The 26,044-nt window shown below is 41.4% G+C and overlaps 1 protein-coding gene across 3 annotated transcripts in view; it reads left to right on the forward strand.

The window, feature by feature from the left end:
* trappc8 (trafficking protein particle complex subunit 8) overlaps nt 1–26,044 on the forward strand; it is a 61,106-nt gene that overhangs the window by 26,951 nt on the left and 8,111 nt on the right. For all 3 annotated transcript variants that reach the window (XR_007885167.1, XM_051403183.1, XM_051403184.1), the window contains 19 exons: nt 52–314; nt 1,287–1,402; nt 1,539–1,689; nt 2,199–2,299; nt 2,578–2,683; nt 3,364–3,495; nt 4,236–4,460; nt 4,834–4,939; nt 8,689–8,883; nt 9,157–9,320; nt 9,443–9,517; nt 10,855–10,960; nt 11,372–11,529; nt 12,302–12,726; nt 16,940–17,096; nt 17,228–17,324; nt 21,860–21,928; nt 22,035–22,084; nt 23,853–24,053. Coding sequence is in view for 2 of the 3 variants with exons in the window: in XM_051403183.1 (XP_051259143.1) it covers nt 52–314; nt 1,287–1,402; nt 1,539–1,689; nt 2,199–2,299; nt 2,578–2,683; nt 3,364–3,495; nt 4,236–4,460; nt 4,834–4,939; nt 8,689–8,883; nt 9,157–9,320; nt 9,443–9,517; nt 10,855–10,960; nt 11,372–11,529; nt 12,302–12,726; nt 16,940–17,096; nt 17,228–17,324; nt 21,860–21,928; nt 22,035–22,084; nt 23,853–24,053 (2,897 nt within the window). In the remaining variant the exon portion in view is untranslated. The remainder of the gene's footprint in view (nt 1–51; nt 315–1,286; nt 1,403–1,538; nt 1,690–2,198; nt 2,300–2,577; nt 2,684–3,363; nt 3,496–4,235; nt 4,461–4,833; nt 4,940–8,688; nt 8,884–9,156; nt 9,321–9,442; nt 9,518–10,854; nt 10,961–11,371; nt 11,530–12,301; nt 12,727–16,939; nt 17,097–17,227; nt 17,325–21,859; nt 21,929–22,034; nt 22,085–23,852; nt 24,054–26,044) is intronic.

A 26,044-nucleotide genomic window follows, 5' to 3' on the forward strand; every position in this document is an offset into this window, starting at 1 on the left:
CAAAGGTCACTAAGTTGTAAGTAACTAAGTTTGGACACTGTTTCCTACCAGACGGAGTGTCCAATAGCCTGGAAAACCATCCTCTCCAGCTGGAAACAGCCAGCAGCTCTGGGACCCTGCACACTCTCAGTGCTGTCAACGCTGACCTGAAGAAAGGTGCAAGAGATCCAGAGACTCTGGCGGGAGGAGCAGGGAGTCATGGGGCATGTCTGACCCTGAATGACCATGACCACATCAGACAGTTCATTCAAGAGTTCACCTTCAGAGGGCTGCTGCCACACATAGAGAAGAATATCAGACAGCTTAATGACCAGGTATAATTCCAAGTCTTAACTCTTTTCAGTCACATTTTGATTGTGATAAATTAGCATTGTGAATTACCAAAACTGCTAAAAAATGTCAATTTTCTCCAAAAATATAACCAATTACTACCAAAACCGATCGACAGAGATAGACATACAACAACTGAATAAACCTCCAACTGTGCATTACACTATACGTGCTAAAATAATTTTTTTTCAACAAATATTGAATCCCTTGCCATGTTAACTTGTAGATAATATTCCTGATGATTCCTTGTCAGTAGAAGATTTGTAGCAGGATTTTTCTGGTGCAGGTTGCTTAATGAAAATATAGTTAAACATACAGGCTGATGTCACCTGTATAGTCTGTTAATAATAATGTGTTGGTTCCTTATAGGCTCTAATGTTACATAATATACATTGTCTATAGAAAGAGGTTAGATGCTAACACAAGCAAGCCCCCAACAATAGAATACAAAAGAGTCCTGACAACGTATATATACACTTGTTTCTGCTTATCATTGAGCAGTTCGGAACACCATAGTGACATTTACGGCTCTATGGAAACCTGCCTGACTGTTGTGGTTGCTTACCCGTGGCAGCAGATGTTCTTTCGTGAAAAGGGTTGGTGTGGCGATGTGAGCCTGCAAGTGTCAGCTGAAGAAACCCTGGATTTACAGACAGATCGCTGCACACATTTGCAAATCTCAGGCATGGCAGGAGTCTAGCAATCATTTGTAAAAAGACAGGCAATCGATTTTACACATTTAGAAATCTACTGCACATTTAGTAATCAATGTACATATTCACAATATGTATGTATTTTGAGATTTACAAATCTGAGTATGCATACACGGATTGCAAATAATATGGCTGCATTAAAAACTTCATAGCTTATGAGAGCAACACTAGCTGTTTAACAGTCAGCTCAACTGGAGTGGTGATGTTTAGCCTGACACACCCCAACATCCTCCCTGTCCACAGCTGGTCTCCAGGAAAGGTCTGAGTCGGTCTCTGTTCACTGCAACCAAGAAGTGGTTTGGTGGAGGAAAAGTTCCAGAGAAGAGCATCAGTGAACCAAAGAGCACATGTGGCCTTCTGTAAGCTTTCTATCACTACTCCCCCATCACACTTCATTTGAGACTTCAACAGGGCTTGCATTTATAAATTCCCACAATGCTATGCCATAAACACTATATACATTGTTGGTTTGACCTTTCACATCTATGATGTCAGATATCCCCCAGAAGCCCCTGAGCTGCAGATCAGGAAAATGGCCGACCTGTGCTTCCTGGTTCAGCACTACGAGCTGGCCTACAGCTGTTACCACACTGCCAAGAAAGACTTCCTGTCAGACCAGGCCATGCTGTATGCTGCAGGGGCACTGGTAAGAACACAAACACTCACACACACCCTCCTATCTGTCCTCATGGGGACCATGTGTTAATAGCATTAATTGCCCAACCCAAAACTTTAGATGACAATATCTGTCAGTAATGCACACAGATTTTTTGCAGTGTGTGAAGCTTGTAATCTTCATTGGTGACACTGGTTCTTTTTTACATTCTTATTCATTTAAACCACTGTGCAAACAGGTGAAATTTCAGTAAAATCAGTCTGTGCTGAGTTCAATTTTGGTAAACTTTTTGGTACACAATGGTCCAAAATAGAGGAAGCTATCATAATAACTGTGTCAAAACTTCCCATTTAAAATAACCCTGTTAAAGTATAAACTTCTCCACAAACAATATGCAGCATGGGCACTTTTATGTTAATGCATGTTAAATCATAATCATGATGTTCATTTTCCTCAATTTTCTATTGTAACCTCTTCCTTTCTTGATTACTCCATTTGTCTGTCCATGTTCCCTCTATTCATCCTGACATCCTCTGTAGGAAATGGCTGCAGTGTCAGCCTTTCTGCAGGCTGGAGCTCCCAGACCATATCCAGCACACTACATGGACACCGCCATACAAACGTACAGAGATGTCTGCAAGTATGACCTAATTACTTCATTTTTAAAACTCTGCTGTTTCAATTCAAAGTCAGGCTGTTGTGCTATTGCAGTGTCACTGTAAATTATTAATTTGTAGTTGTTGTAGTTACGTTCCCTAAGACACATTAAATTGTTCTAAACTCATTAACTCAGGCTACCAGAGTAATGAGTTAATCAGAATATTCCAGTTCAGTTTCGGTTATCCTCTTAGAAATTATTTTTGTCTGTGGCAGTTGTCAGTGTCTGTGGCTTTTATCCAGCATGTTCTCCCTGTGCAGAAACATGGTGCTGGCTGAGCGCTGTGCTTTACTCAGTGCTGAGATACTCAAGAGTCAGGGCAAATACTCAGAGGCTGCAACTCTTCTCATTAAGATGACCAGTGAGGTGAGAAAACCCACATTGTTTTCAATCCACTGTTAAAAAACAGGGATGCATGTACACCATATTTCTGTAGTTATCATATGCACAGGTAAAACTAAATGGACTGTACTTGTATAGTGCCTTTCTAGACTTCTGACCACTCAAAGCACTACACTACATGCCGCATTCACCCATTCACACACATTCATACAGTGAATCATAAACCGTAAGTGCCGGGGCTGGAACCACCAACCTTCTGATTAGTGGATGACCCACTCTACCTCCTGAGCAACATCACACTGTGATAAATTGCTGACCTGTGAAATAAATGTACTGTATCAGTAGTGCGTTGGCTGTTTTTGTAGTGATGTCGAAAAGAGAATTGTTATACCTTATATAGCGGACACAAATTATTCCACAATGCAATGTACAAAGTGTGTAAAATCAGTGGTCAACATCAGGCACTGCAAAACAGAAAATAGGTTAACCTAACTTCCAGATGAGAATACTGAGTATTGTGGAAACAGCTGTTCCCAACTGTTTTCAGTTGTAAATCTAGAGAGAAACTCCATGAACTATTCTACTTTTTTATGTCAGTGGATGGATGGAATAATTAATATTTAATAATTTATTATTAGTAGAATTATCAAGAAAAATGCTGTGGATTAATTCTGCTTGGATCTTTGTTATACTTATTTGTCCAGGACTCTGACCTGCGCAGTGCTCTGCTGTTGGAACAGGCTGCCCACTGCTTTATTAATATGCGTAACCCTATGGTGCGCAAGTTTGCCTTCCATATGATCCTGGCTGGTCATCGTTTCAGCAAAGCAGGACAGGTGAGCCTATCAACCATCACTGATCTATGTGGTCTAACCAAACATTGGTTCCCAGGATCTGTGAATGAGTTAATGTGACAAAGTGGGTGTGACACTCCATTTGTCCCATTTATACCTTACAGTTCTCATAACCATGCCAACCATATTTATTTTTCTGCCAAAGTTCCATCTTTAAAGGTGAGGTCAGCAATTCTAGGTAATATCATTCTAATCCAATACACATTTTTCAAATTCAGTCATCTCCTTACAGTCCATAGCTTTCTGCTCTGTGGGGGCAAAAATCTGGCGGTTGTGCATGGCCCTGGTTCTTTAAATGGGAAACAAACAAAGTGGATTGGACTGAGCTCCACAACACTAACTTTTTATGTCAGCATTATATTTTGTTAGGGACATCAACATTTTTTGGTAAAAAAAAAAATGAAAAGGATGGTGGTGAAAAAATAACTCTTTTTGGGCTTGACTCGAGTCAGCATCCTTCAGCAAGCAACTCTGGTCAGGCTTTGCCATGCTGGAGTTTTGAAAGCCAAACAAGATTGATATTCAGGTCAGGTGGATTAAGTGGTCTATTATGAAACCTGACTAATGACCTGACAAATGGGGCATTTTAATAAAACTTTTCTTGTCCACACACTCCTCTTTATTTATCTTCCTCTTATTTTCTGATCCTTGTTGGTTGTCTTATGTACCTCACAACCACTTCTTTCTCCTGTCCCACACCCTCTCAACTGTTCTATATGAAGAGGAGACATGCACTGCGCTGTTACTGCCAAGCCATGCAGGTGTACAAAGAGAGGGGCTGGTCTTTGGCAGAGGACCATATCAACTTTACAATCGGCCGCCAGTCCTTCACACTTCGCCAACCAGAGAATGCTGTAATAGCCTTCAGACAGATCCTGACCAATGACAGCAGGCAGACAGCCACACAGCAGGGCGCCTTTCTCAGAGAGTATCTCTATGTTTACAAGGTAACAAGTATGTAATTGCTGACTTTACTGGATCAGGACTACTTTGTGTCAAACTGTAACTACATAGTTTCTCCAAGGCCCCATTAATTTCTGCTCAACATCTACACTGTTCCAAATTATTATGCATATACTGTTTTTCTTCTTTTTCTTACTAAAACTTACTTTAAAGATCGAGTTACATATTAACATAGGAGCCCTTCTTTGATATCACATTAACAACTCTCTCATCCATTGAATCGCGTGTGTGTGTGTGTGTGTGTGTGTGTGTGTGTGTGTGTGTGTGTGTGTGTGTGTGTGTGTGTGTGTGTGTGTGTGTGTGTGTGTGTGTGTGTGTGTGTGTGTGTGTGTGTGTGTGTGTGTGTGTGTGTTTCAGAGTGTGATAGGGGGAAATGAAGTCAGCCTCCCCCAGCTGCCTCTGCCGTACATCCACAGCTCAGCCACAAGGGTCTACTTTGGACATGAACGCCGCCTTGCACAAGGTAATTCACATGATAGCAATTTAGTGCTTGCCACAAATCAAATGAGCTTTTCCCTTATTAAAAAGAGTTAAATACATTTCCACGGCCATTTAACCACGTCAGTGGAACATATCATAGTATGTAAAAGCACTGGATTTGGTTTCCCTTTTCCATTTTAGTTCAGTCATTTTATTATCCCAGATGGGAAACTTGTTTTGTCAGGGGCACAAACATAAAAAACAGAAACAACAAAACAAAGTACAGACAAAAATAATTCATGTACATACAATATACAGTAAACCATAATACAACAACAACAATGAAAAAAAAAATTGTGCGAAAGATGCATAAATGGGATGCTAAAAGTAGATGTGCAAATTAGATGCTAAGGCTTTTTACTCCTATGCACTTCAACCTTGGTACTCTAAATCTACAGAGATTCAAACTCAAAGTTTGAATGGGGTGATTCGTACAGTCCAAATGTTGCTGTCTCTTCTTATAGACAATTTACATGAATTTTCAAGTGGTTTATATACCATGCTCTGACCAAACCCAATCTGTTATTGCTATCGGTAACAACAAAAACAAACAGTTCTGGCTCTTCAAATAGTCATTTGTTTTTTATAATTCAGTTCATCAGCTTTCTTAGAACATAAAGTGTATCAAAGGTTTTGCATAAGAATCCAAAATAAATTATTATTGACCAATAATTTTTCAACTATAATTTAATTATAGGAATAATACATAATAATATACATTTCCCAGTATCGACTGATTTATGTGCCCCAGTAATTATCGTAGATCCCTACTATTAACTAAAAGTGAGATTGTTTTTGTGGAGTTTCAAGCTCATTGTCTTTTGCTCAAGTTCAGTCAGACAACTCACATTTGAAATGTTTGTTATAGCAGTATAACAGTTAGATTTTGGTGCTAGGCTCCGACCTTATCACTCCCCGCAGATATGTATACTTAGAGCTATTGGAGAGTGATGAGCAAACACCTTAAAACCCCTAGCTGCAGCCTACAGGTGGATGCTGTGGTGGTGTTGGGGCTTACAGAACAGGCAGGCAGCAATACTGATGCGGGGCAGCAGTGGCACTGACAGAGTGACAGCTGGAAAATTTTGTACCTTAAGTGGCCGCCAAATTGGAAGGGTGTGCCTGGTGTGTAATTGTGGGAGTGAGGCATGTTGTGTGTATAGCAATGGAGCTCAAGTTGACTGCCTGAACTACCTTTCAGGCTCGCTTCATTTATAGGTATGCACTAAATGGTAAATGGACCTGTATTTGTATAGCGCCTTTCTAGTCTTCCGACCACTCAAAGCGCTTTTACACTACGTGCCACATTCACCCTTTCACACACATTCACACAGTGATGGCAAAGTCCGTCGAACAGAAACTAACATTCATACATATTCACACATGTGCACGGCATCGGGAGCAATTTTAGGTTCAGTATATTGCTCAAGGATACTTCGACATGTGGCACCAGGAGCCGGGGATCGAACCCACAACCTTCAAATTAAGGAACGACCCGCTCTGCCTCTGAGCCACAGCCGACGCAGTAGTGTTACAAATGTGTTAAAATAATAAATAATTCTAGGCCATATTAGCCGATATAGTTATTGCAAAGGTTGCATTCTAAATAAGGTCTTACAAAGCTTTAAATTGAAGTCGTTAAACCCTACAGACACCCTCTTATATAGTACCAAAATATACATGGCTATACTAGTGATGTCTGACCAACATTACCTTATTTATGAACAGTGATATATTAACCAATGTATGCCTCGGTGCAAAGGTTTTCTGTTACTCTGGGCTCTGAGGAGGAACCGAGCCAGTGACCGCTGGAGGTCCCTATTGTTTTTGCTGTTTCTTCTTCCCTATTATTATTATTATTTTTAGCACTTTTGATTGCGTTTTTGCCCCCTGAACATATACGAAAAGTCAATTTTATTTGGCAAAGTGGTCAGGCCTAGTGAAAAATGTTATATTCTATGCGTCGCTTCCGGGTTGGCCACTAGGTGGCGCTACTATCATAAAAAATGCGTTTAGGCTAATAACTTCTGCATAGTTTGTCGCACATTAAAAAAACTTGTATCCACGCGTTCGGTGAATGGAGCTGAATCTCCCCATATAAGCCATGCCTATAATCGTTAGAGCGCGAAATGTCCTTAAACTACTTTTTCGTGTTCCTCCTACACGCTTTGTCTGATTCGCACGAAATTTTTCACCTAGCACCTGGGGACCGCCCTGGCAAAAAGAGTAATTTGAAAATTTTTGAAATTTTAAAAAATAAGAATGCTATAAAATTCTAACTTCCTGTAGATTTTTCTTCAAAAAAGGAAGTGGACCATTTCTCCACATTGGTATGTCCGATTGACATCAAACTTGGGTCCTTAGTTCCACATGTCTTCCTTAGGCATCGTGCACAATTTCATGCCATCGCCTCTAGGTAGCGGTCTTTAAAATGAAGAAGTTCACCCTTTCACACACATTCACTCAGTGATGGCAAAGTTAATCGAACAGAAACTAACATTCATACACATTCATGCACGGCATCGGGAGCAGTTTGGGGTTAAGTAAGATCGAACCCACAACCTTCCGATTAAGGAACGACCCGCCCTGCCTCTGAGCCACAGCCGCCCGCTGTGAAATTCACAGGGCACGTCTAGAGTGGTGCCTGAAGCTCACATACCAAAAATCGTGTTTGTCATGTTTGTAGCGCCCCCTACAGGATAAGAAAACAGCAGCCCCGGCGCCACGTTTCACCGATATGTACGAAACTCGGTAGGCACGTGTAACATGCCGGGACGTACAAAAAAGCCTCTTGGACCCATACCCGAAACCCCACAGGAAGTCGGCCATTTTGATTTTCATTTCATTTTCAATTTCGGCGAATTTTTCACCTTGTATTTGAACAAACTCCTCCTAGGGAATTTATTGGATATGCTTCAAAATTTGTGAGTACAGTCAAAAAATGGTGCTGATTAAAAGTTGTGCTATTTGTGCATGTATGTTGAAGGGCGTGTCCATGGCGTGCCCTCAAAGTTGGCCATAGTGAATTCCGTGCGCGTTTTTGGTGAATTTTTCGCCTTGTATTTGAACGAACTCCTCCTAGGGAATTTATCGGATCTGCTTCAAAATTGGTCAGTACAGTCATAAAATGGTGCTGATTAAAAGCTGTGCTATTTGAGACTGTACGTTGAACGGCGTGTCTGTGGCGTGAGGTCAAAGTTGGCCACTTTGAATTCTGTCGTCATACAAACTGATAGAAAAGTTGAGCTGTGACTGTACATTAAACCGCGTGCCAGTGACAACTTGTCCATTTCAGCAGATTCGCCATAAAATAGTACTCATAACTTCAGTGTGCAATGTCCAATCTCCAATAAACTTCATATATTCTGAAACAGTCTCGCCCTGAACACGTCCTCATAACTTCAGCGTACGTGGTCCAATCTCAATGAAACTTAAGGTGTGTTACAACAGTCCCGCCCTGAACTTTTCTACATGACAATATTAAGACATAGTGATAGCGCCACCTACTGGCAACAGGAAGTAAGCGCTGCATGGCAGTTTTGAGCTGATTTACGTGAAATTTCATGTTTTGGTCCGCACGTGTAACGACGGTACGCGACGCGGCCGCAGCACGCCCTGAGTTGCGTGGAGTGCGAGGTCCCGCTCAACGCTGCTTGCAGCTTTAATTGTTATTGTTATTATATTGTTATCATTATTGTATTAATTATCAGTTTTTGATTCTAATTTGTGCAGGCGAAAAGCAGGCAGCCACTCATGTGTCCCTGGACCAGGAGTATGACCAGGATTTGGCAGCCATGTGGTGCCACCTAGAGGAGCAGCTTGTGGCTGCCGCCAACCGGGGAATTGTCCCAGTTAACTTCCAGACCACCCAGTGCTGCCTGAATAGCCAAACAGACAACCTGCGCCACCCACTGGCTGTGGTGGAGGGTAAGAGGTCCTCAGTGTAGCTGCCTAGAATTGCCAGTTGGTCCATGACAGGCCCTTCCAGCAATTCTGAGTGGCTCTTACCGTAGACTATTACTTAGTTTTAGTCTGCACCTAAGTACTAGATATTTAGGTTTTCTAACATACAGTTTTAACAGTTTGCTTGTTGTACTATAAAGAAGAAGTTAAATAATGAGCCATCCCATTACAATGCAATTAAATTGTACTGAATTGTGCTTGCTTAATGTACAGCCCTCTTTGTGTCTCTCTCTGCAGAACCAATTATAGTGGAGGTGACGTTCAGGAACCCTCTAAAGGTTTCTCTGTCCCTGTCTAACCTCTCACTTGTCTGGAGGTTCACTGCTGATTGTGCATCTCCATCAAAGGAGAAGACGACTGAAGAGTTGTCCATCACTAATGAGGAGAACCTCGCTCTAGGGGTGGGCAACCTGGGCAAATTTCCTTTTAAAAATTGTGATTGTTTTTTAATTTGTTGCATAGATGCAATAAAAAACAAAACTAAGAATTTCATGATCCGTTCCATATCTTTTTACTCCTGCAGATTACACAGAAAGATGACCTTGTCACAACAGAGGTTATCCCAGAGTTTAATATGGGTTCAGAGGAGACCAAAATGGTAAGGTACTCACATGACTCTCAAAGGCTAATGGTGTGTTCCCTCCATACACAAAGTGAATATTAGCTTCAAAACTTCCAAATTCCTAATAATGTTGCCTAAGGGGAGCCTATATAAAGTAAATAGTATTGGTCCAAGTACAGAACCTTGTGGAACTCCATGACTAACTGTAGTATTTATTGAAGATTCATCGTTAACATGTACAAACTGCGAACGATCTGATAAATATGACTTAAACCAGCTTAGTGCGGATCCTTTTAATGCCAATTTGATGCTCAAGTCTCTGTGAAAGAATATTATGGTCAATGGTGTCAAATGCAGCACTAAGATCTAATAATATAAGTACAGAGACAAGTCCATTGTCTGAAGCAATCACAAGGTCTTTACTAACTTTAACCAGAGCTGTCTCTGTGCTGTGATGAACTCTAAATCCTGACTGAAAATCCTCAAATAAACTATTGTTATGTAAAAAGTCACACAACTCTTTGGCGACTACTTTCTCCAGAATCTTAGAGAGGAAGGGGAGGTTAGAAATCGGTCTATAGTTGGCTAAAACCCCTGGGTCAAGAGTGGGCTTTTTAAGAAGGGGTTTAATTACAGCTACTTTAAAGGACTGTGGTACATATCCTGATAATAAAGAAAGATTAATCATATCCAATAAAAAGTGCCAATTAAGGGTATGACTTCTTTAAGCAGCCTAGTTGGGATTGGGTCTAACAGACAGGTTGATGGCTTCGATGTAGAAATGATTGAAGTTAACTGATGAAGATCGATAGCAGAAAAACAGTCTAAATATATATCTGAGTTTACATTAGTTAGAGTTCCTGGACTTGGAGAGCCACTGATAGCTGTTGATGGCAGTTGGTGATTAATTTTCTCTCTAATAGTAATAGTTTTATTATAAAGGAACCTCATGAAGTCATTGCTACTTAAGTTTACGGGGATATTTGGCTCAGTAGAGCTGTGACTCTCTGTCAGCCTGGCTACAGTGCTGAAGAGGAACCTGGGGTTACTCTTATTTTCTTCTATTAGTGCAGAATAATAGGCTCCTCTGGCCTTACGGAGGGCCTTTCTATAGGTTTTAAGATTATTATGCCAAATTGAGCGATATTCTGATAGTTTGGAAGAGCGCCATTTCCTTTCAGATTTCCTAGCTTTAATTGGCGGGTTTGGTGGCTGTACCACGGTGCTAGTTTCCTATGTTTTAATAATTTCCTTTTTATAGGAGCGATAGAATCTAATGTTCTTCGAAATGAGCCTGCAGCACTATCAACAAGATTATCAATTTCAGAGGGACTGTTGTGCTGTTAACAGTCACTGTGATCTTTTGATCTCAGGCTCGACTCAGGCTGCTACCGCACAGAACAGGTCAGCTGAACATTGTGGGTGTGGTGTACAGCCTCGCTGCAGCCTCCTCTGGAGAGATGGCTACCAGCACTGAAGGTATTGCACACACGTGCTTCAATCATTGTTTGCTGCTTTAGTGTAAGTTCATTCTCATTTTGGTCAGTAGAAGGTCTGATATGTAATATGTATGACATGTACTGGTATTTGGATGTACTTGTTTTTGGTACTTGGATTTACTATGTTAGGACAGATGGTTTGTTACCCACTGAACCATATAACATAGTCAAACGCTTACTTTGTTATTTACCGAACAGCTTCTTGCTGTGTCACAACTTGCGCCCACCTGCCTAGCAGCCAGTTTTTCCACAAAGGACGCTGACTGGTTCGGTATGAGTGTACTGGCTACAAAAGCATAGATTGAAGTCCAGATGGATCCTATTGTGCTTTTGTAACCTCAAAGTTGTTTTGCGACACTTACACACAGTGTGGATTTCTTCCTGTCTACAGACCAGCAGACATCGGATTTGATGGTGGTTCGTGGCAGACAGGAACTGAAGATCCGTGGCCCTCGACTCAACCAGACCAAAGAAGACAAGATGTCTGTTCGACATGGTCCGGATCTACGTCTGGATCCCATCATAACACCACCCATGCCCCTAATGGAGGTACCACTGACTCACTAACTGTAGAGACGCTCATCCCATCCTGCAATGCGAGTAGTGTGGCAAATCTAAAGACCAAGGATGTCCCAATCGAGTTTTTATTGCCCCCAAACTCGGTCTGAGTCATTTAATAAGCATTAAATGCAATTTACGTTATGTTACTACATAATACTACATAATAAAGCACGCTTGATCCACTTGAAAATAAGGAATGCCATTTCACTTTCAATATTTCTGACCACTGTTGAGCAGGCATCCCAGCTGTCCTTTAATGGTGTTTCTGATAGACACAGTTCAACAATGATATTACTATGAGCTCAGCTCAAAAATATTTATCAGTAGCAGTTTAAATGCGACTTCTGATATAGTGTTTGTCTAACTATAAATGTAGTTTGAGATGAGGTGACAACCGGATCAAGCTGTCATTGGTGTCAAGCCACTTCCCAGTCTGAATAACAGTACAATGCCAACCACAGTAACTATAGAAGGATTGTGTTAGCAAAATACAAAGCAGTAGATATATAAAACATAGCAAGTAGTAATAACTGTGTGATGCAATACTTATGTGTTTCTAAACAAAATGTAAGGTAAAGTGATTCCAGTATGTTCTTAGTGAAAGTATGAAGTATATTTTCATAATTATTGTGATAATATCGTGTATGGCATTATCTTGGCCCAGATAATTATAATATAATTATTTTCATATTGTCCCATGCCTAATACCAATGATGTGTGTGTGTGTGTGTGTCTGTGTGTCTGTGTGTGTGTATGTCAGGTCTTCTTCCTGCAATTTCCCACTGCTCTTCTGTGTGGTGAGATCAGAAAGGCCTATGTTGAGTTCTGTAATGTCAGCAGTGTTGCTTTGTGCGGCCTTCGAGTGGTGTCCACACACCCTGATTTCTTCACTTTTGGGAGTCAGGCCACAACACCCCTCAGCCCGACCTCAGCTGAAAACTGCTCAGCCTATAAAACCTTGGCCACAGCCCCCGAGCCAGGCTTAGTGGCATCTGAGATTTTGGTTTCAGCTGAAGATTTCAGCCAGTCATCAGGTGTGATGGAGATTCCAATAGATGGCTGCACACTGCAACCGGGAGAGTCCACCCAGCTGCCTCTCTGGCTCAGAGGACCAGACCAGGAGGGAGTTCATGAAATCAATTTTCTCTTCTACTATGAGAGCACAAGCAAAGGAAACAAAATCAGGTAAAAATGTTTAAAAAGTAATCTGAAGGGATGTGAATTGGCATGCAGGCTTGCTGTATGATGTTTTAATATAAACATTAGCAGCTTTTATCACAAAGGAAAAACTCATATAATTAATAAATATGATCATTATGGAGCAGATTTAGGTTACACAAAATATATATAAATATATACCACCCGGTGTCTTATGGCAATAAGGGCTCACACACATGCACCACCAAAATGTCTGAAAAATGTTTCAGTAAAATTTGTGCACACATTTTATCATACAGCCCATTTCCACTTCAGGGAAAGTAAACACTGGGTGCCACTAGAATTAATTTAGACGGGAATCTGACATTTAGTTACATAAAAGACAAACTTCTGTAGTTGACATCCCAACTAAGTCAGTAAAGAGAGTACGGGCAAACAATCTGAGTGCTAGATTGAACTGGTTAGGGAGAGAGGGAGCCCCAGTGAGTGAAGGAGATAAACACAACTTCAACAATTTGTTGATTATTTTATCATGGTTGCATAAAATTAAATAAATAAACACTCTGCATATTGTCTACAGTGGATCTCCTTTTCAGTCACCTTTTACGCTTCTGCACATCTCTTTTTCATTCATCCATTCGAACACCAGAGTCATGCAACACTCAATGCAAACAATGATTCTCTGCATTGCAACGCTTATTGCATTGACATGGCTATGACAGGACTTCATCGCTTTATTAATTAAAGCTTTTTGAGTCATAGTCCATACTGTATGGGATTGTGTCCCAAGCGGCAACCTCTGTGACTGGCAAATGTTGCCCAAATGGAAGAAACAAAAACAGCAGTTACTCAAACAGCCACCTTATTAAAATGCCCAACTTTGCAGCAGAAATAAACAAGTTTAACGCCTGATATAAAAAATAAAAAACTCTATAGCTAATTTCCCAATTCATGACTATACTGTACGGGGTGTGCATTTTTATATAACTCGCCCTTTTAAATCAAGGCTTAAAATTATGCGTAATTAAGGGTGTGGCCACTTTGAGTGACAGGTGGCGCTGTCACAGTCGGCTGTTTTCAGTAATAAGAGATGGGATTTATGGCTCTTTGAAGGGAGCCGGATCTTGAGGAGTCGTTCCTTTCAAAGAGCCGTTCAAAAGACTGGGTCATTTTTATATTTATTTATTTTTAAGAAGCTAGCCTGGGGGTAACCCATTTTATCTGGGAAATAATAATAATTTCTGCCGTGTCAGATCTGATCCTGTAATTAGATTATTAGATTAGATTAGATTCAACTTTATTGTCATTGCACAAGTACAGGTACTAGGCAACGAAATGCACTTAATGCATCTAACCAGAAGTGCAAAGCAGTAAAATGCAGAGTAATGTGCATACGTACAAAAAATATCTAAAAAAACTAATAATAACATTATAGATATACATATGAATATACTGGCAGGATATTTACATTTTCAACAGTATTAACAGAATGAACAGAGTGAGGTGAATACACTAAGATAGAGATAAGATAATAAGATATGGCAGTTAAGATATTTACAGTGATGAGATTGACATTATATACAGACAGCTAGATATGATTACACTGTAGGTAGTTATGAATACAATATAGGTAGATATGGAAAAACACAGAAAGAAAGACAGTTAAGTGGGAGTTAAGGAGGGAAGGGAGGTCTTGATGCAGAGTTTAGCTCGCTGACAGCTGATGTGGAAAAAGCTGTTCCCGAGCCTGCTACTTCTGGAACGGAGAGACCTATAGCGAGGTGTCCCTAGCAATGCTTGCACGCCTTCCGTAGACATTGCTTGCTCTGGACAGCCTTAATGGTGGGGAGAGGTGAACCGGTGATTTGTGGGGCAGTTTTCACCACCCTCAGGTCCGATGCAGAGCAATTTGATGCAGTTGTTAAGGATGCTCTCGATGGTGCAGCGGTAGAAGTTCATCAGAATCTGAGGAGGCAGATGGGCCTTCTTGAGTCTCCTTAAGAAGAAGAGATGCTGGTGAGCCTTCTTGATCAGGGTTGAGGTGATTCATGGTCCAAGAGAGGTCCTTGAAGATGTGGACACCCAGAAACTTGAATTTGGAGACACGCTCAACCTCGGTTCTGTTGATACGGATGGGGGTGTGTTTTCCGCCATTGGTATTTCTGAAGACCACAATGATCTCTTTGGTCTTCTTGGAGTTGATGGCCAAGTTGTTGTTGACGCACCAGGTCGCCAGGTGCTGGACATCCTCCCTGTAATCTGACTCATTGTTGTCAGTGATGAGGCCAATCACCGTTGTGTCGGCCGCAAACTTGATGATGGTGTTGGAGCCATGTACAGGTGTGCAGTCGTGGGTGAAGAGGGAGTAGAGGAGGGGGCTCAGCACACAGCCCTGTGGGACACGGTGTTCAGGTTTGGGGTTGAGGAGGTGTGGTTGTGTAACCAAACAGATTGGGGTCTGTTGGTTAGAAAGTCCAGTATCCAGTTGCAGAGGGAGGTGTTGATGCCAAGGTCGTGTTTGGTGATCAGACCAGAGGGGATGATGGTGTTGAATGCTGAACTGAAGTCAATGAACAGCATTCTCACATAGGTGTTACTGTTGTCCAGGTGGGAGAGGGTGGAGTGTTGCGCTTTAGAGATGGCATCTTCTGTACTCCTGTTCTGGTGGTAGGTGAATTGGAGGGGGTCCAGTGTGGGTGGTAGGCTGGTTTTGAGGTGAGCCAGGACCAGCCTCTCGAAGCACTTCATGATGGTAGGGGTGAGTGCAACAGGGCGGAAGTCATTGAGGCTCGCTGCAGTTGAGTGTTTGGGCACCAGCACGATGGATGTGGTTTTGAAGCACGTGTCCCTACATGGTGGGCCAGTGACAGGTTGAAGATGTCTGTCAGGACCTCAGTCAGCTGTCCAGCACAGGCCCTGAGCACACGTCCAGGGATGCCATCAGGACCAGCAGCCTTCTGTGCATTAGTCCTGCTCAGAGCAGCACACACGACGGTGAGGGAAAGTGTGAGGGGTTGGTGGTCTGCAGGGAGCGCAGCCTTGATGGCTCCTGGTTCTCCCTGTCAAAGCGAGCATAAAAGCTATTGAGCTCATCTGACAAGGAGGCGACGCCACAAGCTACCCTTAGCTTGGCCTTCCTGATGCCTTTCTTCAGGTTAGCACTGGATGTACTGTAACCTTCCGCATCACCAGATCTAAAAGCGGTGTTGTGTGCCTTCAGCAGGAGGCGGACCTCCCGGTTCATCCACGGCTTATGATTAGGGAACGTTGTGATCTGTTTATGGTTGGTGTTTATGTAGTCCAGAACAGAGGAGGCATATGTATCTATGTCAGTGTGTGAGTCCAGGGTGGCCTGAGTGGCAAACACACTCCAGTCTGTGTTTTCAAACCAGTGCTGTAGTAGTAGTCAGCTCCTTCTGGCCACACTTTAACAATTCTTACAGCAGGTTTCACAGGTTTGATGAGTGGTGTGTATTTGAGGAGAAGGAACAGGTGTAGAACTGAATTTGGCACAGCTTTTTTTTGCAAGCTACTTTATCCCAAAACTGAATGCCCTGGTTCAAAGCTATCACCTTTTTATAAGCTTAAAATTAATGATATGGAATAAAGTGGAACATAAAAAGCAACTCTTGAAATTGACACGACATGATTCGATAGAGCACCCAAACCTGACAACACCCAAGCAACTTGCGCAATGAACGTTTATTAGCAATAGCTGATATGATCTGCTGCTTGCAACATTTGTCAGTTTGGAGAGAACACATTTCTTATCAGTGGAGCGTAGAAAATCCCTAAAAATCACTCTCTCTTGTGCACTCAAATGCCAATGCATTCGAGTGAAAAGCTACACTGATAGCCCATCGAACAGAAACTAGCTAATTCGTTCACTCAACTAACTAACTCACATTTACACACTGATACACAGCATCGGGAGCAATTTGGGGTTCAGTATCTGGCTCAGGGATACTTGATTATGATTTGGCACTATTTCTTGTATGTACATATAAAGGATGGCCTTACCTTTGCTTTTCTTTCTTTTTTCAAATTTATATTTTTATTTATTCTTAATAATGGTTTGGTTTCTGTTCTCTTATCTGTACCCCTCCTGTATTTTATTCTTCTTTTGATGTTGCTGCACCTGGGGATTAATAAAGGTCTTATACAGATAAAATTGAAATGAAAAATTTGATTTAATTGAATCTCTATTATCTATTAATCTTTTCTCTTTCCTCATTTGAAGTCATCGGGTGTTGCGTCACACAGTGTTTATCTGCGCCAGTCGGTCTCTGAGTGTGCAGGCATCAGCCTGCCGCAGCAGTGTTCCTCTACATCACAGTCTGGATGACAAAGGCGACGGTGGAGCTATGGTCTTCATTGATGTGGAGAACATCAATACGGTGAAATACATAACATGCCTCACACCTCCAGTACACACTTACAGTAGCAGCAGCTTTTTGCTTTTGCTATCATGTTGAACAACCTATCACTGCTCAAACTTTGTTTTACTCTACCTCCTCTTGGCTCCTAGAGTGAAGCTGGCGTGCGTGAGTTTCACATCGTCCAGGTGTCCAGCAGCAGTCAGCACTGGCGCCTCCACAAGTGTATCAACCCAGCCAAGGATAAAGGTGTGTCAGGCACGCAGAGTTGTCTGTTTGATTTTTTCCATGGTCTATTAAGTTTATTTTTTATTAAGTGCAGCATGAGTGGTGAGCACAGCTGTGGTCTCCATTTGTTGTTATAAGGAGTTCGGTCTAGACCTGCTCTATTTGAAAAGTGTCCTGAGATAACTTCTTTTATGAATTGGAGCTATACAAATAAAATGTATTGTAATTTAATTGAATTTTAACAGAACCATTCACAATATCTGAAAAAACCCAATAGAAAAAACAAATTAGCTGCAATCTCCACTGAATTCACTAGTTGGTTACGCATTCCCTCAACCACGCTGGTTGTTGTAACTCAATTGTATCAACCTTGACTATCAAAAGAGCCTCTCTCTGCAGATCAACCATACCCATAAACCAGCAGCATTGGTAGTGAAAGCAAACAAATCTGTCTATGCACTACCCAATTCGGTAACACTTTATAATGAGTACACACTATTAAGCATTAGTTAAGCATGAATAAATACTGAATTCATCATTTATAACGCATGAATACACATTAGTATGTAGTTTATAAACACAGTTAAAAATGTTTTATTCATCATTGATAAGCACATTAGTTATGGATTAGTAAATACTGAATTCATCATTTATAAAGCATGTTTCTGCTGTAAATAGTCATTGCTATGTGGTTTATAATCACAGTTATAAATGTTTTACTCTTCATTGTACTGTACATTTCTGCATGCACTTGCACATCCACTATTCAGACACGTATTAATGATTAGTGACTGTGTTAGCAGATGTTCTATAAAAACTCACAACAAATTCATTTTCTAATGATGGCCTATAAACAGTTATTAATGCAGGAATTCATGAATTGAGGCAGTTACAAAGCACTTACTACTCATTAATTAAGTATTTTGCACAAGCTCATCTAAAGTGAGCACTATCTATGGCTTATTAAGCATTTACAAATGAGATATAAAGGCTGACAATGTTTGTCAAATGTTTTAAAGAGTTCGGTCTAGACCTACTCTATTTGAAAAGTGTCCTGAGATAACTTCTGTTATGAATTGGCGCTATACAAATAAAATTGAATCGAATTGAAATGCCTCGAGACTCACAAAATGTTCAGTTATCTTAACAGACGAAAGAGAGACAACACAATGGGATATAAAACATATTTTATTGATATTTATTGCAACTTCCCAAGATATTGTATGAAGACGAGCAAGGGTGGTTTATGAAGACATGCTATTGTTGTGATGTTATCTGTTTCGGACATGTACGTTGAGCTTGCAGTCCCACTCTCAGCACGTCATCAACGTGCTGAGAGCGGGAGGCAGGATGTTACGTCATATTTACGTTAACTCTCAGAAGTTTCTGACAGTGCAGCCAAGGGGAGCATGGAGAAGCACATTGGAGTCGGCTCGGCGGCCGTCAGCGGCACTAGTGGTGAGTATGTGTCTTTGTTTGGTAGCACACATTATGGTTGCCTGCCGCTGCTAGGCACTCACCTCGCCCGGCTAGACGAGACTAGACTAGGTCGGCTTAGCCACCGCGGGCGGGTCGGTAACGTTAGTAACGTTAGTCGGGGAGCGAGGGCAAACACCTGCAGCTGCTGACAAGCTAACGTTAGCTTTCAACCATAATGTGTGCTACCAAACAAAGACACATACTCACCACTAGTGCCACTGACGGCTGCCGACTCCAATGTGCTTCTCCATGCTCCCCTTGGCTGCACTGTCAGAAACTTCTGAGAGTTAACGTAAATATGACGTAACATCCCGCCTCCCACCGCCATCACGTTGATGATGTGCTGAGGGCGGGATTGCAAGCTCAACGTACACGTCCCAAACAGATAAGATCACAACAATAGCATGTCTTCATAAACCACCCTTGTTCGTCTTCATACAATATGTTGGGAAGTTGCAGTAAATTTCAATCCAATACGTTCTATATCCCTTTGTGTTGTGTCTCTCCTTCGTCTGTTAAGATAACTGAACATTTTGTGAGTCTCGAGGCATTGTCAGCCTTTATATCTCATTTGTAAATGCTTAATAAGCCATAGATAATGCTCACTTTAGATTAGCTCGCGCAAAATACTTAATTAACGAGTAGTAAGTGCTTTGTAACTGCCTCAATTCATGAATTCCTGCATTAATAACTGTTTGTAGGCCATCATTAGAAAATAAATTTGTTGTGAGTTTGTATAGAACATCTGCTAACACAGTCACTAATCATTAATACATGTCTGAATAGTGGATGTGCAAGTGCAAGCAGAAATGTACAGTACAATGAAGAGTAAAACATTTATAACTGTGACTATAAACCACATAGTAATGACTACAGCAGAATCATGCTTTATAAATGATGAATTCAGTATTTACTAATCCATAACTAATGTGCTTATCAATGATGAATAAACATTTTTGTTTATAAACTACATACTAATGTGTATTCATGCGTTATAAATGATTTTATTTTTTATTCAGGCTTAACTAATGCTTAATAGTGTGTACTCATTATAAAGTGTTACCATCACCTTTAACCAATAGTATGTATGATAAAATAATCTCACTTTAATTTGTTTGTATTACTTTATTAATCCCACAACGGGGAAATCCCCTTGTCAGCAATTACGTGAAAAAAAATAAATACAGATATAAAAAACTATGGTAAAGTAGTAAAGCTATGGTATGGTGGTAATTTGAAAAACAGAAACTACAACATTGATCAGGTATTGTAGAGTCTGACAGCGGCAGGGATGAAAGACCTGCGGAACCTCTCCTTCTTACACCTTGGGTGTAACAGTCTGCTGCTGAAGGAGCTACTCAGGGACCCCACAGTGTCATGTAGGGGGTGAATGGTGCTGTCCATGATGGATGTCAGCTTCACTAACATCCTCCTTTCACCCACTTCCTCAATGGAGTCCAGAGGACAGTCCAGGACAGAGCTCGCTCTCCTGATCAGTTTATTGAGTCTCTTCCTGTCCCTGTCCGTACTGCCCCCTCTCCAGCAGACCACAGCATAGAAGATGGCTGAAGCCACCACAGAGTCATAAAAAGTCTTGAGGAGAGCTCTGCTTACTACGAAGGACCTCAGTCTCCTCAGTAGGTGAAGGCGAATCTGGCCCTTCTTGTAGAGAGCATGGGTGTTGTCAGTCCAGTCCAGTTTTTTATTGAGGTGAACACCCAGGAATTTGTAATTCTCTACCACCTCAATGTCCAGTCCCTGGATGTTCACCGGGGTGAAGTGGAATGTTTTCCTCCTGAAGTTAACAATCATCTCCTTCGTCTTGCTAGTGTTTAGCTGAAGCTGGTTGAGCTCACACCAGCTGACAAAGTCCCTGATGACAGTCCTGTATTCCAGTTCGTTCCCCTCAGAAACGCATCCAACAATGGCTGTGTCTGAGAACTTCTGGATATGGCAGAGTGTGGAATTGTGGGTCAAGTCCGAGGTGTAAAGGGTGAAGAGGGAGGGCGGCTGTGGCTCAGAGGCAGAGCGGGTCGTTCCTTAATCGGAAGGTTGTGGGTTCGATCCCCAGCTCCTGGTGCCACATGTCGAAGTATCCTTGAGCAAGATACTGAACCCCGAATTGCTCTCGATGCCGTGCATCGGTGTGTGAATGTGTATGAATGTTAGTTTCTGTTCGATGGACTTTGCCATCACTGAGTGAATGTGTGAAAGGGTGAATGTGGCACGTAGTGTAAAAGCGCTTTGAGTGGTCGGAAGGCTAGAAAGGCGCTATACAAGTACAGGTCCATTTACCATCCAAGAGGAAGAGAAAGAGCACCGTACCCTGAGGGGCACCTGTGTTGCAGAGCACAACGTCAGACACACAGTGTTGGAGCCTCACATACTGTGGTCTGTTGCTGAGATAATCTATTGTCCATACAGCCAGTTGTTGGTCCACTCCCACACTTTCCATCTTCCCTTTGAGCAGTGACGGCTGGTCACTTATCTATTCTTTTCTAAACTCCTGAATGCCAACATCACGCCTATTCAATCCAATATCCCATATTCGCCTTGTGCATGCCCCAAAAAAGTTTTCTAGCTTCCAGGTTTACTTCCTGGTTATGTGGCCCACTGACTATGAACAGTAGTGTTTCTCCTGCACGGGCCCTCAAACATTACATTATAATTAAATATAATGTGAGTCTATGGGGGAAATGCTTAATTTTTTTGCTGCAATAAGGCTGAGTTATGTCGCTATATCTAGTTCTATCATACACCGATCAGCCATAACATTATGACCACCTGAGCCTTGGCCCATGACCCTGTTGCCGGTTCACTACTTTTCCTTCCTTGGAGCACTTTTGATAGATACTGACAACTGCAGACTGGGAACACCCCACAAGAAGCAGTTTTGGCGATGCTCTGACCCAGTTAATCTACATATCATGCAGTCTTAGAGTGGCTGCTTGCACTGGACATTGACAGTTCAGCATGAATGCATTACAGGCATCTATACAAAGCTAACATGATATTTTCCCCAAGACAAACCTGTTTGATGTCAGTATCAATCTCTCTGTCGCCCTCTTCCCCTCCAGACTGTAAACTCATCAGCAGAGAAAGAGCCAAGTTGTGTTTCAGAGCCACACGGTGCAAGCCCCACCAAGGTATTTCACACAGAAAAAGCACATCATTCAGCTTTGAGTAAATTTATGGTTGAATAAGCACTGATTTCACTGTGTTTTTCCTGATGTTTTTTTTTTTTTACTTCAGATGCCATAGAGAAATACACCTTTGCAGACCTGAATCTGGGAAATGAACGGGTATGTTGACTGCAAAATGTTGTTTGTGAGGGTTTGATATGTGTTTTCTTTTTTTGATACTTGTAATAGCTTAATAAAAATGGGAAATTTATCATCTGATCCTTTGGAGCTCAGTGATCAGATATAGGCCTGATTTGCAAGAACAGTTTCCTATTAACATAACAACCAGACATAGAACAACATTATCATTCATTTGGAGTCATGTTTATGTCTACCTGTTTGTTGCTGGGCAGATAGTGTACAGTGGGATTTTAGGGCTTTTTTTTATGAAAACAGCTGCCTGCTGCACTGATGAAAATAGTGAGAGTGAAATTTCTGTCCCTGAAATGTCTCTCGGGAACACCTGATTTGGCCAACAATTGCTATAGACTTACGGTGGACATGGCAGGACAATAGTCCGTAGGCAGCCACAGGTGAGTTGCCAACAGGTGAGGTGGAAGTTCTATTTCCACCTGTCTAGCAGAGTGGATATAGAAGGTATCAGTAATTATAGGTTACTATAATTAATATAATTATAGTAACCTATAATATAATCTACGGAAGCCCTAAAGGGCCATGCATTCATACATTTTATTTCCTCCGTTTTCCCGTGATGACGAGTTAATTTTCTCGAGACCTCGAGATAACAAAACTTTGTTTTCCCGAGATAACGATAAAACTGTGGTCAAGCCAGCCATTACTCCGATCTCTGTGGTCAAATAAAAAATATTATTATTATTTTTTTATTTAAAATAAAATGTTACATTAAAGCACCCATGATGAATAAAAAACATACTTAATATCAAGCATTTCTGCTGCACTAATGTGAAGAAATGCCAAAACAAAAGTTCCATATTTGTATCTCAAAGTGGCATATTTTTATATTTGGTAGTGTAAAAGCAGGTACAAATATGGAATTTTATTGTTGAATTTCTCCAAATGAGTGCAGTAAAAATGCTTGATATTAAGTATGCTTGTAGTCTTAGATGTGTAGAGTCAAATATACCATCCATAGCCAGGAATTGTTGAGCAATATGTTTTTACTGTACCTCAAATATGGAAAATATGCCACTTGGAGGCACAAATATGGAACTTTTGTTTTGGTATTTCTTCACATTGGTGCAGAAAAATGCTTGATATTAAGTATGTTTTTTATTCATCATGGGCGCATGAAACACTTTAATGTAACATATTTTATTTTAAATGTAGGTTTGAATTATAGCTTACTGTTCTTAATACCTTTATTTTGAAAACCGAAAGTGAATACGCTGTAAATTTAAGTGCGGCTGATTTGACCGGGGAAATCGGAGTAACAGCTTGCTTGACCGCAGTTATCATATCACAGTCATTATCTCGAGATCTTGAATTAATTATATCGTTATCTCGGGAAAACAAAGTTTCGTTATCTCGAGATCTCGAGAAAATTAACTTATCACGGGAAAACGGAGGAAATAAAATGTATGAATGCATGGCCCTTTAGGGCTTCCGTAATAATCTGCTGTTATATTGATATAGAAATATTGATTATAGCCACCTAAAGGTAAAAAAATAAAAGTAAATGTTAAAAACTATGGCCCCAGGATGCTAGGAGTATTTCTGTTGGATGCAAATGCTATTAAGGTTACATTAATAACACAAGGTGCCACGCAACAAAAAATTCACTTGGGAAAGGTTTCCATGACAAACCACAGATGGTCCTCTGTGCAGGAAAAACTAGATAGGGCAAGATTATGAAAAGCTCAGCATGTTTTCTGCCTCCTGCTTACCTCTTCTTACTGTCTATGTGTAGATCATCAGTTCCTCCACACCCTGTGGAGATTTCTTCTTCCGTGGCTGTCGGACCTCAGAGTCTCAGCAAGTTGATGTGGCATCATCCAGGACATCATCTAGCAGCAAGAAGCAGGGCCCCACTGAGAACAGAGCCTCTGCCATCGCCAACATTGTCAAGAAGTGTAATGAACTGGACCTCAACATTATTGTAATCTGGAAGGTACACCCTCCATGACAATGACACATCAGAGTCAGAGATCGATACAGGCGTTGTGGTGTAGCACAGAATAGGACTCAATGATTCATATTTAGGGACCGAGCTAGCGACCGCTGGAGGTCCCTATTGTTTTTGCTCGATTTCTTACCTATTATTAGGGACCTCGCAAGCGACCGCTGGAGGTCCCTATTGTATTTGCAATGTTTCTTCTTCTTCTTACCTATTATTATTTTTAGCCTGCATTTTTGCCCCCCTGAACATATACGAAAAGTCAATTTTATTTGGCAAAGTGATCAGGCCTGGTGAAAATGGGGATATTACATGCGTCGCTTTCGGGTCTGCCACTAGGTGGCGCTACTATCATAAAAAATGCGTTTAGGCTAATAACTTCTGCATACTTTGTCGCACATTCAAAAAACTTACATCCACGTGTTCCGTGAATGGAGCTGAATCTCCCCATATAAGCCCCCCCACTTCCCCCTAGAATTTTTTTTTTCTAGAGCGCAAAATGTCCATAAACTACTTTTAAGTGTTCCTCCTACACGCTTTTTCCGATTCACACGAAATTTTTCACCTACTACCTGGGGACCGCCCTGGCAAAAAGGCTAATTTGAACATTTTTGAAATTTAAAAAAATGAGCACGCTATAAAATTCCAACTTCCTGTAGATTTTTCGTCAAAAAAGGAAGTGGACCATTTCTCCACATTGGTATGTCCGATTGACACCAAACTTGGGTCCATAGTTCCACATGTCTTCCTTAAGCATCGTGCACATTTTCAGGCCATTGCCACTAGGTGGCGCTCTTTAAAATGAAGAAGTCTATATCTCTACAACGGTATATGTGATTAAGATGAAACTTGGTATGATGCTTCCCCCTGGCTCCCTGAGGCTCCCTTAAAAAGGAAAAACAAAATACGCCACTAGGTGGCGCTCTTTTGGCATGGTAAATCACTGTGCAAATACCGTAATAGTTATTAATATGAAATTCACAGGGCACGTGTAGAGTAGTGCCTGAAGCTCACATACCAAAAATCGTGTTCGTCATGTGTGTAGCGCCCCCTACAGGATAAAAAAACAGAAGCCCCGGCCCCACGTTACACCGATATGTACGAAACTCGGTAAGCACGTGTAACATGCCGGGATGTACAAAAAAGCCTCTTTGACCCATACCCCAAACCCCACAGGAAGTCGGCCATTTTTATTTTCATTTTCACTTTCGGCGAACTTTTCGCGTTTTATTTGAACAAACTCCTCCTAGGGAATTTATCAGATCTGCTTCAAAATTTGTGAGTACAGTCAAAAAATGGTGCTGATTAAAAGTTGTGCTATTTGTGCATGTACGTTGAAGGGCGTGTCCGTGGCGTGGCATCAAAGTCAGCCATTTAGATTTTTTTGGTCATTTTCTGTGATTTTTCGCGTTGTATTTGAACGAACTCCTCCTAGGGAATTTATCGGATCTACTTCAAATTTAATCAGCGCAATCTAAAGACATTCATGATTTAAAGTTGTGCTATTTGCGACATTCCGTCAAACGGCGTGCCCGTGGCGTTGCGTTGAATTTCGACCAGTCACCATAAACAGATAGTACTCCACTTCAGTGTACAGTCCCACCCTGAACACGTCCTCATAACTTCAGCGTACGTGGTCCAATCTCAATGAAACTTAAGGTGTGTTACAACAGTCCCGCCCTGAACTTGTCTACATGACAATATTAAGACATAGTGATAGCGCCACCTACCCGCAACAGGAAGTAAGCGCTGTGTGGAGATTTTGAGCTGATTTACGTGAAATTTCACGTTTTGGTCCGCACATGTAACGACGGCACGCGACGCGGCCGCAGCACGCCCCGAGTTGCGTGGAGTGCGAGGTCCCGCTCAACGCTGCTTGCAGCTTTAATTATTTTTAGGCCACTTCGACTGCATTTTTCCCCCCCTGAACATATACGAAAACTCAATTTTATTTGGCAAAGTTGTCAGGCCTGGTAAAAAACTTT

The sequence above is a fragment of the Dicentrarchus labrax genome, unplaced genomic scaffold (assembly GCF_905237075.1).
Source record: "Dicentrarchus labrax unplaced genomic scaffold, dlabrax2021, whole genome shotgun sequence".
NCBI lineage: Eukaryota > Metazoa > Chordata > Actinopteri > Moronidae > Dicentrarchus > Dicentrarchus labrax.